The sequence below is a fragment of the Talpa occidentalis genome, unplaced genomic scaffold, assembly GCF_014898055.3.
Source record: "Talpa occidentalis isolate TD23 unplaced genomic scaffold, MPIMG_talOcc4v2.1 talOcc4.10, whole genome shotgun sequence".
In the NCBI taxonomy this organism is placed as follows: Eukaryota; Metazoa; Chordata; class Mammalia; order Eulipotyphla; family Talpidae; genus Talpa; species Talpa occidentalis.
The window spans coordinates 75490025-75504923 of NW_023600993.1; the positions used below are offsets into that span (position 1 = coordinate 75490025).

Consider the following 14899-nt stretch of genomic DNA (forward strand, 5'->3'; position numbering starts at 1 on the left):
TCCTAACATTTTCTTACTGCACTCGGTTGAATTTTTCATGGGGAGTATTAGAATTTCAGAGAGTGGGCCTCCCTGGTGGCTCAAGGGGTTAGAACACAACCTATGAAGCTTCTGCAGCCACTGCAGCACACATTCGATCCCCAGCCAGGGAGCTACCTACATGGCCAGCAGACATCTCCTGACTCACCCGCTGCTCCCCTCAGCAGTGTATTTCAGTTGATCTGCCTGTTCTGTTCCCTGTTCTGTCTCTGGTGAATCCTCTCCTGCCCCATACTTCTGGCCTGTTCTTGTATGCATAAATAAATAAATCTTTAAAAAAAAGAATTTCAGTTCAGTAAAGTGGCAGGATACAAAATCAACACGCAAAAGTCAGTAGCCTTCCTATACACAAACAATAAATCTGAAGAAGAAGAAATCAAAAAAACCATCCCTTTTTTTATTGAAACAAAAAAAAATCAAATATTTGGGAAGAAATCTAACCAAAGAGGTAAAGGACCTATACAAAGAAAACTATAAAAGACTGTTAAAAGAAATAGAAGAAGACACAAAGAAATGGAAAGACATCCCCTGTTCATGGATTGGAAGAATAAACATTATTAAAATGGCCATCCTTCCAAAAGCAATCTACAGATTCAATGCTATTCCAATCAAAATTTCAATGTCATTCTTCAAAGAAATAGAACAATTATTGATGAAATTCATATGGAATCACAAAAAAACCCGAATAGCCAAAGCTCTCCTGAAAAAAAAAAGAAGGGAATGGAGGCATCACACTCCCAGACTTCAAACTCTACTACAAAGCCATAATCATCAAAACTGCATGGTATTGGAACAAGAACAGACATACAGACCAATGGAATCGAATAGAAAATCCAGAAATAAACCCACAGATTTATGGTCAACTAATCTTTGACAAAGGAGCAAAGACTATGCATTGGAGCAAAGAAAGTTTGTTCAATAAATGGTGCTGGGAAAACTGGGTCGCTACATGCAAAAGAATGAAGCTTGACCACTACCTCACACCATACACAAAAATCAACTCAAAATGGATTAAAGAACTAGACATAAGACCTGAAACCATAAAATATATAGAAGGAAATATAGGCGAAACACTACGTGATTTGCACATCAAAGACATCTTTACAGACACATCACCCAAAGCAGTGATAGTGAAGGCAAAGATAAACAGCTGGGACTACATCAAATTAAAGAGCTTCTGCACAGCAAAAGAGACAATAACAAAAACAAAGAGAAACCCCACCAACTGGGAGAACATTTTTTCACCCAACACTAATGATAAAGGACTGATCACAAAAATCTGCAAAGAGCTGATGAGACTCAACAAAAACAAACAAAAAAAAATCCTGTCAAAAAATGGGCAGAAGAGCTAAAAAGAAACTTCTCTGAAGAGGAAATGCAAATGGCCAACAGGCATATGAAAAAACGTTCAACGTCACTTGTCATCAGGGAAATGCAAATCAAAACTACCATGAGATACCATCTTACACCAGTGAGAATGGCACATATTAAAAAAACTAGCAACAACAAATGTTGGCGAGGGTGTGGAGAAAAAGGAACTCTCCTGCACTGTTGGTGGGAGTGCAAACTGGTCCAACCACTGTGGAGAGCTGTGTGGAGATTTCTGGACCTACTAAACATAGAGCTTCCATATGATCCAGCAATTCCACTCCTAGGTATTTACCCAAAGGACACAGAAACATCAATTCCAAAGAACACCTGCACCCCTATGTTTATAGCAGCACTGTTTACAATAGCTAAGCTTTGGAAACAACCCAAATGCCCAAAAATAGATGACTGGATCAAGAAGATGTGGTACATATATACCATGGAATATTACTCAGCATTCAAAAAAGATAAACACATGCAATTTGCAGCAACATGGATGGCGCTGGAAGGGATCATGCTCAGCGAAATAAGCCAGAAAGAAAAAGAAAAATACCGGATGGTCTCACTCATAGCAGGAATCTAGAAAACTTAAATAAGGGACCAGGAAAATGAATAACTATAAGAAAGTGAAAATCAAAATCAACAAAAAACTATGAACCAGAGACACTTTTAGGGGGGCAGGGGCGGGAGGGGAGGGATTGGGGTAAGAATGGGGTGGGGGCTGCAATTGTATGGGGAATATAAAAATAAAATTTGTTATTTAAAAAAAAAAAAGAATTTCACAGAGAGTAACAATGTCAGTATTCATATAGAGAAAAGTTATGAAACAGTGGAACAGGTATCCAGCAAACACTAGTGTTTCTCGATTGATATTTTAAATAAATTGTACCAGAAACCATTGTGAAAGGTACATTAGTAGCAGAAAGTTTTTTTGATAGTCAATCAAAATTTCAGTTCCCTTAAATGAAAATCTTAACAACCTGACATTTAGAAAAGAAACACATTTTTTACAAGTTTCAAAAGAGGTTTTTCTTTTAATTGCACATTTTCTGCTGTAGCTAATAACCAATTGCTTTTACTTTCTTTTTTATGTTTTAAGTTACTCAACAGTTTATCCTTCATTTAGATTCTTACATCTCCTCCCATTTCACTAATTCTCTTATTTGCATTTATCCTACCTTTGATAACTGCTTTTAGCCCTGTAATTTTCATGTTAATATTTGACTACTGACAGCTTTTATTTTCTGGTCCAGTGTATAATACAAATTTTATTTCATTTAATATCCATAATTTTCTTCTCTTGCTTCAACACACATGTCACATAACAGTTGCAGTTAGAAATATGGGTGTCCTTTCTGCTTCCTGGATAACCATGTTTCTTATTCTGTGTCTGTACATTCTGTACATACTAACTGTAACTTTATTCTGTGTACTTTGGGGAATGTAATAATGGGACTACATTAAATCACATTGCTTTTTCTAATATATCTTTTCTAGTTGTGAAATATGGAGTTTAAAAATTATTAGATATTTGGGCCTCCCAGGTGGCACAGCAGTTGAGCGCTAGGTTGCGAAGCTGCCCGCAGCCTCTGCAGCACTGGTTCGATCCCTGGCTGTTCCCTGGCCACCAGGAGAAGGGTCCCACATGGCGCGCAGACCTCTCCTGCCGCCCACTGCTCCCCTCAGCAGTGTATTTCGGTCCTTCTGCCTGCTCTGCTCCCAGCTCTGGCTCTGGTGAATTCTCTCACCCTCCCGCACTTCTGACTGTACCCAGTGCTTGAATGAATGAATGAATGAATAAATAAATAAATAAATAAATAAATCTTAAAAAAATATATTAGATATTTATTGACTATATCGATCACACTGATTTTTTTTTTTAGATTCATTTATTTATTTATACAGCACTGGGTACAGTCAGAAGCACGGGAGGGTGAGAAAATTCACCAGAGCCAGAGCAGGGAGCAGAACAGACAGACTGAGGAAATACGCTGCTGAGGGGAGCAGCGGGAGGCAGGAAAGGTCTGCACACCATGTGGGACCCTCACCCAGTGGCCGAGGATCGAACCGGCACTACAGAGGCTGCAAGCAGCTTCGTAACCCAGCGCTCAACCGCGGCGCCACCGGGGAGGCCCCATACTGATTTCTAATACAGAAATATAATTGTAAGTAATTTGCTTTGAAGAAAAAAATGAAATCATATAGACAAATCACTAATAAATTCTAATAACATATTATGTTTCTAATAAGGACTATTGCCATAGTCCTTTTCAACTACTAGTTTACATGAATTATATATTGAAGGCATCTTAAATTCTTAGAAGAGGTAGGTCTCATGTAATGATTATTGTTGTTGTTATAAGTATATATATATAGATAATATTTATTTAGCTCTGAATATGTATTAAGTATTATGCTAAGTAATTTGCATAAATGGTCTCATTTGATTATCATAACAAATAATATAGGTACAAAATCAGGACTAGAACACAGCCCTATTTGACTCAACAGCCACATAGATGACCAGTCCTATGCCTCCAATAATGAGTATCCAACATCCCCCCAAATCACTTAAAATTTTTGAAATATTTTATTTATAGCAACATTCTTATTCTGATATAATTTCCTTTACATCCTGAAACTGAAAAGCAATATTAATATAAGTAATTGTATTAAATATACATAATCTTTTAAAAATATTAATACTTTATATTAATGCATTTATCACCATGTAGTTATTGAATTTCTGTCTAGAATTTACCAATTATTTCTCAAGCTTTTCAAAGGAATAAATATCAAACAAATTTTTAAAAATTAATTTATCAGTCATCTACATATCTATATAATTTTGGAGGTACATTTTCATACTATATAACTTTGGGGGTACATTTTCATACCCCCATATGTTCACATGCTCCTCTCACCCTCCATCAAACTTCATGTGCTATCCCCCTCTTCCCCCTCTCCTCTTCTCCCTCCTCCCTGTTCCCTCTGGTAATTAGTATATTTTTCAGAGCCTAAGAATTATTTCTGCTCTGCTTTGCTTTGCAGGTATGTGTTTTGTCATTTATATTTCACAAAAAGTGAAACCATCCAGTATCTGTCCTTCATATTTTGACTTATTTGACTTTTCATAATCACCTCAAGATCTATACATTTTGTCCCCAAAGGCATTATTTCTTTTTTAAAGTAGTATTTCACAGTTTCTTTATATAGTCACCTCTCATTGGCACTTAGGTTGGCATCATGACTTGGCTGTTGTGGATAATGCTTCTATGAACATAGGAGTGCATAAATCTTTTCAGACTTAGAGTCTTCATATGTGTTGGGTAAATACCTAGCAGTGGTACTGTTGGATCATTTGGTATTTCTATTTTTTAAAGAAATCTCCATGCCACTTACCATAGAGGCAGCACCTGTCCTTTGTCTCTGGAATTCTAATTCTCCTTCTACATTTCCATCTTGTGTTCAGATTTTTCTTACTTTCTAGGCATGTGTGTTGTCTCATTTGCATTTTCACAGCTGGAGCATTATGAGCTTGGTTTTGTTTGTTTCTCTGTGTCTACCTTGGGGCCTGGTGGGATGAGAGTAATGAGAAACTGAGGCTCAAATAGTCTCAGTCCTGTCAAAGAGTGAGGACAGCTCTGTGCTGGTAAATCACTTCTGCCTTCTCAACTCTTTCTCCAAATCAGGCTCAGTACAATGCTTCAGGGATCCTATATTCCCACCCAGACTCCATGCTGTTCTTCTCTGTGATGTGAGGCATCTTGCATTAAACTTGAGTCACTTGGCAAGGGGCACCAGGAATCATAGATAGAGCACAAGCAGTCAGATACAGACTGCCTTTTGCTACCCAGCAAAGGCCACCAGGCATGGATTAAATGTCCCAAATTGCCCAGTAATGGTCACTGATGCCAGCTGAGAGGCCCAAACTGACAGGCACCATGAATCATTCACTTGGATCATTTTGCAGGGAATAAAGAAAGATTTCTCCAACCTACACTACCCTTCCACCCAGCTCTGCACTACTGAGCCTGGAGTAGGTGTGCATGACACTGACACCAAGTTTCCCTTTATTTCTACCTTCTGATGGGAGGGTAGGGAGCTTTACTTGCCCACTCCACTAGCTGCCAAAACCCCAAATCTGAACCTACCAACCACATGTATGCATGTTGTCTGTACCACTCCCTCACTGAAAAGTTCCTCTAACAATATTCGCTGTGCCCAGAGGGCCAGTGACCATTCCCAGCCTGTTCAGCTGCCAGGCTGCAAGCTCCTATACCTCTTCACTCACCATCCCTGCAGCAAGCAACCAAACTTCCTGAAAATCCTCAGTATCTATTGATGACCCTTTGTATCTTCCTTTGAACTAATTTTGTTCTAGTTTTATTTTCTTTTTACTTGTATTTGTGGGGAGAAAATGATCCAAACCTTTCTATTTCACTGTGTTGCAGATAGAATCCTTCCAAATCAGTTTTTATAAGGTCTAGTTTACAAAGTAAACAGAATAGATACAGATCAGTGAGTCTAAGTTGTAACATTCATCAGTGGGAGGAACCATAAAACATCAAATTATTAAATTCAATGCAAAGATCAGTCTGTAAGATGTGAACATATATACATGCATGTTTTACTTCAAAAAATGTCATTTTTGCAATGCACTCAATACTTTTTCAGTTACTGAAAATTATTGATCCTGATAATGTAGTTGACTCCATAATGTGTCACCCTATGTGTCCTGTGTGTCACCCTGTGACTCCATAATATGTCACCCTATTATTTCAGGTTTTCAAAAAATTATTTTTCTAAATATATAAGTTAGGAAATTTCAGACACTATCTAAAAAATGAAATCTATCAGTGACTACACCTGTATTTTATATGATTCATATTCTTTATAAAAAGATTCATAAAATTGGTTGTGAAAATTTTCTCAAATTTCAAAATCTGAGGTAATTATACTAGTTTACACTTCTCAGACATTTACTTCATTCAATAATGTTAAATTTAAGTGTCTCTCTGACACATTGATGAGTCTATAAAAACATAAAAATTGCATTCTCTCTTCTGTTTTAATAATTTTTATTAATAGATGGCATTTATTTACATAGATAAATTTTAATTAAATTTTCACTCAAAGTTCTACACTATTGTAATTAGCTCTATTATTTGTAGAACTATTTCATATTAACTCACTTTCAGGATGCTTGATTAAAGCATTTAGATTATCTCTGGCATCTTTAAAAATTATAAGTGAAGGTTATTACTTTTAATAAATTCTTTGTAACTTTAAATTATTTTAGCTATTATTCTGAAGTTCCAGAAGTTACCTAGAAATTTTTTAACAATTTAAAAACAAATTTTTTAAACTTTTTAGTGAAATTTTAAAAGAAAATAATTCAAATTTTATAAAGAATATTTTTTGTATTGCAGGTATTGAAGCAGAAAAACAGGGTAAAAAGCAAAAAGAAAGAAATGTCACCACACAGGTGAATATTTTACTAAATCATTGTATTTCTCCTAATAAAAAATTTAGGCTATGTATATTATTAGCTATTTTTATTAAGCATGCTTAGAATTTCTTAAACTAGTAAATATTGACTGTTATTCCTATTCTTATTTTTAATCACAATCCATATTTTTTGTTCATTCAACAAATGTTTATTGAGTTACTGTGAGAAGTTAAGACTGTTATTAACCTTGAGTCTTCTTATAAGCCATAGCCTGTCTAAGGCCCTAAATATTAAGACAAAAAAGGATAGTGACGAATTTGGATTATAGAGTCACAGATGCTTTTTAAATTTCACTAACCTTATAACACCTTCTGATATTTTAGAAGTAAAGGGTTTAACATTTTCAGTACTTGTAGTTTTGTAAACACAAGTTATTTCTTTTACTTAAAACCCTATAGTGGCTTCCCATCCTGTGCACGAAAACCAGTGTCTTGCCTATTAGGCGTCATAGTTTGGGCCCACTGTTAATTCTCTGACACCACTGACCCTTACTTATACTGTTCCAGACACACTGGACCCTGTGCTTGTCCTCATAAACTGCAGACATGAATCCATCTTTCTGTTCTTTCTGCAGGTATTTGTGAGGCTCCATTCCCTAACCTTCTTTGCTCAAGTGTCATTTCTTGGCGCTTCCTTCTCTCACCATTATCACTTTATCTAAAATTGCAAACCCTATCACAACACTTTCTATCTCCCTTCCATGCTATATTTTTCTTCTCATAATGAACATGCAACATACCGTATTTTGTTTTGTTTGTTGTCATTCTATCTCCTCTAGAATATAAACTCCGTGATCTGTGTTGTTCATTGCTTTTATCCTGGCAACTGTTACAGTGTCTGGCACTTAGCAATAAATGTTCACTGAATTAATGAATAAATCTTAAATATAGATTAAAGGGTGAAAGCCCACTTCTCAGAGTCCTCAAACAAATATACAAACAACCAAAATACTGTAATTGGATAACAACACTATCATTCTTTTGGCTGCAATTTAGGAGTTAACAACCATGTTCACAGATCTTAGTTGTAGATTCATGTTATTTTATCTTCCACTCTTAAGATAGGGGAGGACTGGGATAGGAATTACAATCACACCAGTAAGAGTGAAATACCTGGGAATAAACTTAACAAAGAAGGTAAAAGTCCTATATATTGGAAAGCATAAAACTGTATTACAGGAAATTACAGAGGATACAAATAAATTAAAAGATATTCCATAGTCATGAACTGCAAGAATTAACATTATTAAAATGGGGATTTTACCTAAAACAATTTACAGATTAAATGCAATACCTATCAAAATACCAATGGCATTTTTCAAGTAAATAGGAAAAAACAATTATAAACTATATGTGGAAGCAGAAAGGCTCTGAATAACTAAAACAATCCTGAGAGAAAAGAAGAAAAATAGAGGAATCATACATCCTGACTTCAAGCTATATTACAAAGTAACAGTAATCAAACAGTATGGTGCTGAAACAGAAACAAAAACTCAAACCAATGGAATAGAATAGAAAGCCCAGACAAAAACCCGCACAAATATGGACAGTTAATCTTTGACAGAGGAGCTACAGACCATACAATGGACAGAAGATAGCCATTTTAATATATGGTGTTGGGAAACATGCATGGATAGCCACATGCAAAAAAATGAAACAAGATCCATACTTAACATCATACACAAAAATTAATTCAAAATGGATTAAAGATCTTGATATAAGAACTAAAACCCTAAATTACTTGAAAGAAAACATAGGGGACACACTATAAGACATCTACCACAAAGATATATTTGGGGATGCAACCCCAATGGCAATAGAAACTAAAGCAAAAATAAATAAGTTGGACTGCATCAAACTAAAAAAATTTTGTTCCTTCCCACCAGTAGCAGGGGAGGGGCAGGGGAAGGGATTAAAACAGGGGAGGGAAAAGCACAAGGGACTATAGTGATGGTACAGGGGTAAATTGGTGCTGGGAATTTTTCAGGGACTACATCTGAGAGAAGAAAGCATACATTGTACAAAAATGAACAATGATGTAAAATATAAATAAATAAATAAAGCTTTTGTTCCACAAAAGAATCTCTCTCTCTCTCTCTCTCTTTCTCTCTCTCTCTCTCTCTCTCTCTCTCTCTCTCACACACACACACACACACACACACACAAAAGCAACCTACAGAATGGGAAAAAATGTTTGCATACCACGCATCTGACAAGGGGCTAAACTCCAAAATTTTAAGTTTTTATACAATCCAACAACAACAAAAAACCTAATGAAAAAATGGGCAAAGGACCTAAATAGACACTTTTCTAAAGAAGACATTCAGACGGCATATAGACATATGAAAAATTGTTCAACATCACTTATTATAAAGGAAATTCAAATCAAAACAACAATGAGATACCACCTAACTCCTGTGAGAAATGGGCCATGTTAAAAAGAATAAAATCAACAAATGTTGCTGAAGTTGTGGTGAAAAAGAAACTCTAATCTACTGTTGGTATGAATGTAAGTTGGTGCAGCCCCTGTGGAAAATAGTATGGAGATTTCTTAACAAAATAAAAATGGAAATTCTGTAAAATCCAGCAATCTTTTAGGTATTTATCCAAATTATATGAAAATTCTAATATGAAAAGATTTATCTATTCCTATATACATAGTAACACTGTCCACAATTGCCAACTCATGGAACCAACTTAAGTGTCCTTCCACAGATGACTGGATAAAGAAATTGGAATACATACTCAATGGAACACTAAACAATTGTGGGCCGGGGGCAGGAGGGGATGAAATAGTGGCATATGGGACAAAGTGGATGGAGCTCAACATGATTAGGTTAAGTTAAATAAGTCCCAAAGTGAAAAATATCAGCTGTTTCTATTCATCTGTGGAATATAAATAACATAAAAAACATACACAGGCAAAATGCAGTAGGATTAAATCTTGAACTCAGTAAAAGCTTATAATGTTTACCAGAGGGAACCAGAGATGGAGGGTGGGATGCAGATGGAGTACTGGGATAGGTGGTTTTGTGGAGATGGGTGGAACATGGGAAAGCATATTAAAAAATTGTACCAGTGGAATAGCTGGAACATATGGCAGATCCATTTCTAGTGAAACCTCTACACATAAAGCTGTTTTTTAAATTCCTTACATGGCTCCATGTCCTAGCTTACTTTATCCTCTGTGTCACTGCTTTCATGTATTTGCTAACATATAAGGCACTAAGCATTCCAGAAAGTGATCTTGGAGAAGGGAAATTTAAATTGTGATACTAAAAAAAAAGAAAGGCAAGCCAATAAAAATCTAGGATGTAGTAATTAACAGAATTTTTTTTAAATCTTCCAATATAATTTTCCCTGAAAAAGTATTTATGTAAATTGTGACTCTGAATCTCCATAAAGTTTTTAAACTTTCTCTCTTAAAATCTGCATTATTTTCTACTACTCAAAAACAATGCCCTGTAAGCCCTCTGCCTGATTAAAGTAGATTAATGATATGACTTCAGGAGAGTATGTTGGAAAACATATTTTACATTTTCCTCCTATCTGGTCATAAGATTTTTCTGTACTTTCTACCCATTATAAGTTAGTTGTAATGTGCAAGGCAATACTAACACCTTTATTTTTTTTAGTTCACACAATTGATATTACCATGACAACTTACCAGTAGAAGAGCAAAATTGGTTAAATTCTCCTGCTATTTTTATAACATTTAGGTTTTAACACTTGGCTGCACAGTTCAGATTACATGCAATGGGTTTAAAAGGTTTTTACTTATGAAAAATATAAATTCTTAAATTGAAGTAAATCATCATTTTGATTCAAAAAATGTAGGAACTATGTTGATCATATTAAGCTGTATTTTTGCCATGAACAGACAAGTTTTTCACTTTGCCATTGTTTCATTAAGAAAGTACACATAGAAAGTGAGTAAAAATATTTTTCTTTGTAGGTACCAGTGAACGAATTGAAACAATTTTTATCGCAAGTATTGGAACGAAGGACATTGAATAAAGTAATCAATAAAAGAGAAAATCTGTTAGAAAAAAGGAATCAACATAAATTAAGAATAAAAGGAATTCAAAATAAAGATGTCTCAAAAAGAAATAAAAATCATTGTAAGTAGAATTCCCTCTTGCAAGTAAATTAAAATCACATTTTAGAGTTTATTTCTAGGTTATAATCATAAATATTTACAACACAAAAGACTTAAACTTTGTCAGCTTTCTGCCCCCCATCTTAGATTCAGAATTTATATTGTGATAATGAGCATGGTTGATGATTAGAATGCCTATATTTAAAATCTCAAAAATTATGTGAATAAAACATTTATCACCTATTCTAATAGAAACACTTATACTTTTTTTTACCTTTCTATTTTTTTATTTTTTTAATTTAAATTTTATTTTTATATTCCCCATACAATTACAACCCCCTTTTTTCTACCCCAAGCCCTCCTTTCCCCATCCCCCACCCCCCATAGAGTGTCTCTTGTTCATAGTTATTTGTTGATTTTGATATTTTCTTTCTTATAGTTATTCTTTTTCCTTGTTCCTTATTTAAGTTTTCTAGATTCCTGCTATGAGTGAGACCATCCAGTATTTTTCTTTTTCTTTCTGGCTTATTTCGCTGAGCATGATCCCTTCCAGCGCCATCCATGTTGCTGCAAATTGCATGTGTTTATCTTTTTTGAATGCTGAGTAATATTCCATGGTGTATATGTACCACATCTTCTTGATCCAGTCATCTATTTTTGGGCATTTGGGTTGTTTCCAAAGCTTAGCTATTGTAAATAGTGCTGCTATAAACATAGGCGTGCAGGTGCTCTTTGGAATTGATGTTTCTGTGTCCTTTGGGTAAATACCTAGGAGTGGAATTGCTGGATTATATGGAAGCTCTATGTTTAGTAGGTCAAGAAATCTCCACACAGCTCTCCATAGTAGTTGGACCAGTTTGCACTCCCACCAACAATGCAGGAGAGTTCCTTTTTCTCCACATCCTCGCCAACATTTGTTGTTGCAAGTTTTTTTAATATGTGCCATTCTCACTGGTGTGAGATGGTATCTCATGGTAGTTTTGATTTGCATTTCCCTGATTACAAGTGATGTTGAACATTTTTTCATATGCCTGTTGGCCATTTGCATTTCCTCTTCAGAGAAATTTCTTTTTAGCTTTTCTGCCCATTTTTTGACAGGATTTTTGTTTGTTTGTTTTTGTTGAGTCTCATCAGCTCTTTGCAGATTTTTGTGATCAGTCCTTTATCATTAGTGTTGGGTGCAAAAATGTTCTCCCAGTTGGTGGGGTTTCTCTTTGTTTTTGTTATTGTCTCTTTTGCTGTGAAGAAGCTCTTTAATTTGATGTAGTCCCAGCTGTTGATCATTGCCTTCACTATCACTGCTTTGGGTGATGTGTCTGTAAAGATGTCTTTGATGTGGATATCATGTAGTGTTTTGCCTATATTTCTTTCTATGTATTTTATGGTTTCAGGTCTTATGTCTAGTTCTTTAATCCATTTTGAGTTGGTTTTTGTGCATGGTGTGAGGTAGTAGTCAAGCTTCATTCTTTTGCATGTAGCGACCCAGTTTTCCCAGCACCATTTATTGAACAAACTTTCTTTGCTTCAATGCATATTCTTTGCTCCTTTGTCAAAGATTAGTTGATCATAAATCTGTGGGAAACCCTTATACTTTTAAAAGAAATTGGAATTAATGTTGTGTCCTCCCTATTCTAGTCTAGCAATCTAAAACTCTCCTTTGTAATATCATGCCTAACTAGCTGATACATTTCTCTGGATGGTAGAAGTGTCTAGACGCAATAAACAATGTCTCCATAGATTCTCTGTGCAGGATTTAACTAGTGATCAACTATAAAATGTTAGAATAATTTTCAACACATTTCAATCGGATGCTTTAAAGCTTTTTCTTTTCTAAAAGACATATATGAATTTCCAATTTAATAACATTTAAGAAAGGGAAACTTCTTTGGCAGAGTTAAGAATATCAGTTTTTTTAATAACATCATAAATATATATATTAAAGTCTAAACCACATACCTAGAAACAATTAACCATTTTTTAATTTTAACAAAAGTTTTTAGTTTTATATTTTTCCCTACCACCATCTCTTATAAACCTGATACTTTCTCCCTCTCCCTTCTCTCTTACCCTCAGAAACCTCACTTTGTTTAATTAGCATCCCCTAGTTACTTTGTTTTGTCAAATTGTCCACTATATAAATGTCCAATATTTGTCTTTGTCATTCTGACTTGCTTTACTACACATAATTCCCTCAAACTGCTATCATTTTGCTATAAATGGCAACATTTCATCCCTATCAGCCCTAAGTATAAATTGATAGCCATAGTATCAGTAAACCTTTTATTTTTTTAACATGGAAACATGATGTGCATTTTATTTAGCATAGGTCTTCTGATTGGCATTTTTAGAATAAACCGCACTCAATCAGCATCACCTATGATTTTTCATCTCACATTTTTATTTAAATGAGAAATAAACACATTTATGGAGCAGTTTGCTAACAGAATCCTTCTGGATATTTAAAGGCTTTTCCCCCAGTTGTATATAGATGTTTCACCTATAATTAAATGAATAATTTTAGTCACTCTCTTATATCAAACTTTTTCATAGTACTTCAATTACTTTACATAGAAACACATGTTCTCTTTGCACTTATCTTTAATCAGTTTACACGTTGTTCAGTTAAGTACTATAATTATAATAACAGTACAACTGGTATAAACAGATGTGGGGAGAAGCACTCCTGATTTTTGTAAACATACAAAGGATGGGAATAAATGTGCACATGTGTACTAAAGAGAAGCCCGCTAGCTGCAAGCATTTGGCATGTTGTAGACATTAGGAAATCGGATGGAATCAATGGAAAGCATTGATTAATTTGGCCAATAAGGTAGGTAGAGGTTGTTTAAGAAAGAGCTTCTGCTGTTTAAAATGGTAAGTGGTAAAATGGTAAATCTTCAAATAAGATCCCTCTCCCTTATATTATGCCTTGTAATAATAATAAGTTAATTGAGCTTTTCCCATATTATTTTAACTGCTTTATTCAATTTAAGATAGTTTACAATTTAAAATAGGTTATAAGATGTGAAAACTGCAACACAGTTTTCATCTATGAAGTAATTTGTTTAACATTACAAAACTACTATTTAGTAAGGAATCTTGAATTTGAACTTAGATGGTCCATTACAAAAACCTCTAGTTATTAGCCATGAGACCTCTCACAAAAGTAAGCTGACAATATTAAGAATCTTCATCCCATGATTCTCTAATAATCTTGGACAAATATAGAACAATGTGATAAAAATTTTACAACTTCCTGTGCACCCAATTTACTAAAGATTTTAAGGGAATATAAGTAGTTATAAATAACTCAAAACATTTTTGCTTCATATTAACAGCTATAACATGTGCCATAGATTTCAAAATCCACAATTGAATTAACCAAATCTAAGACTTCAAAGACATGTCTACTTGTATTCTAGAACTCTAGGGAGTATAACTGAACTGACCTATGGGTTAGTGTACCAGGGCACACTAATCTACCTATGAAAAACACTCTAAAGACATTTGAGAAGTCCTGTCTTATTATAGTCACAATATGCATTCATAAAGATTTATATAAATTAGAAAATGTGTCCTTTTGACTAAAGTCAATATAGAAAAGTGATTACGGCTACTAAAAGCAATACATAGCAATTGAGAACCAAAGGATTCCAGGGAAGAGATGAGATGTAAGACTGGAAGGGCTCATTGATCTTGGCTTCTGCATGTTTTATATTAGTCTTGCTATGACAATGATTTTTTTTAACATTTATTTATTTATTTATTTATTTATTTGTTTATTTATTTATTCAAGCACTGGGTACAGTCAGAAGTGAGGGAGGGTGAGAGAATTCACCAGAGCCTGAGTGGAGAACAGAACAGGCAGACTGAGGGGATGGG

At 34.6% G+C, this 14899-nt stretch overlaps 1 protein-coding gene across 13 annotated transcripts in view; it reads left to right on the top strand.

Annotated features, from left to right (window-relative positions):
• SEL1L2 (SEL1L2 adaptor subunit of ERAD E3 ubiquitin ligase) overlaps window positions 1-14899 on the top strand; it is a 91793-nt gene that overhangs the window by 14418 nt on the left and 62476 nt on the right. For all 13 annotated transcript variants that reach the window (XM_037494439.1, XM_037494444.1, XM_037494450.1 and 10 more), the window contains exons 2-3: window positions 6840-6895; window positions 10874-11039. In XM_037494439.1, coding sequence (XP_037350336.1) covers window positions 6840-6895; window positions 10874-11039 — 222 coding nt within the window. The remainder of the gene's footprint in view (window positions 1-6839; window positions 6896-10873; window positions 11040-14899) is intronic.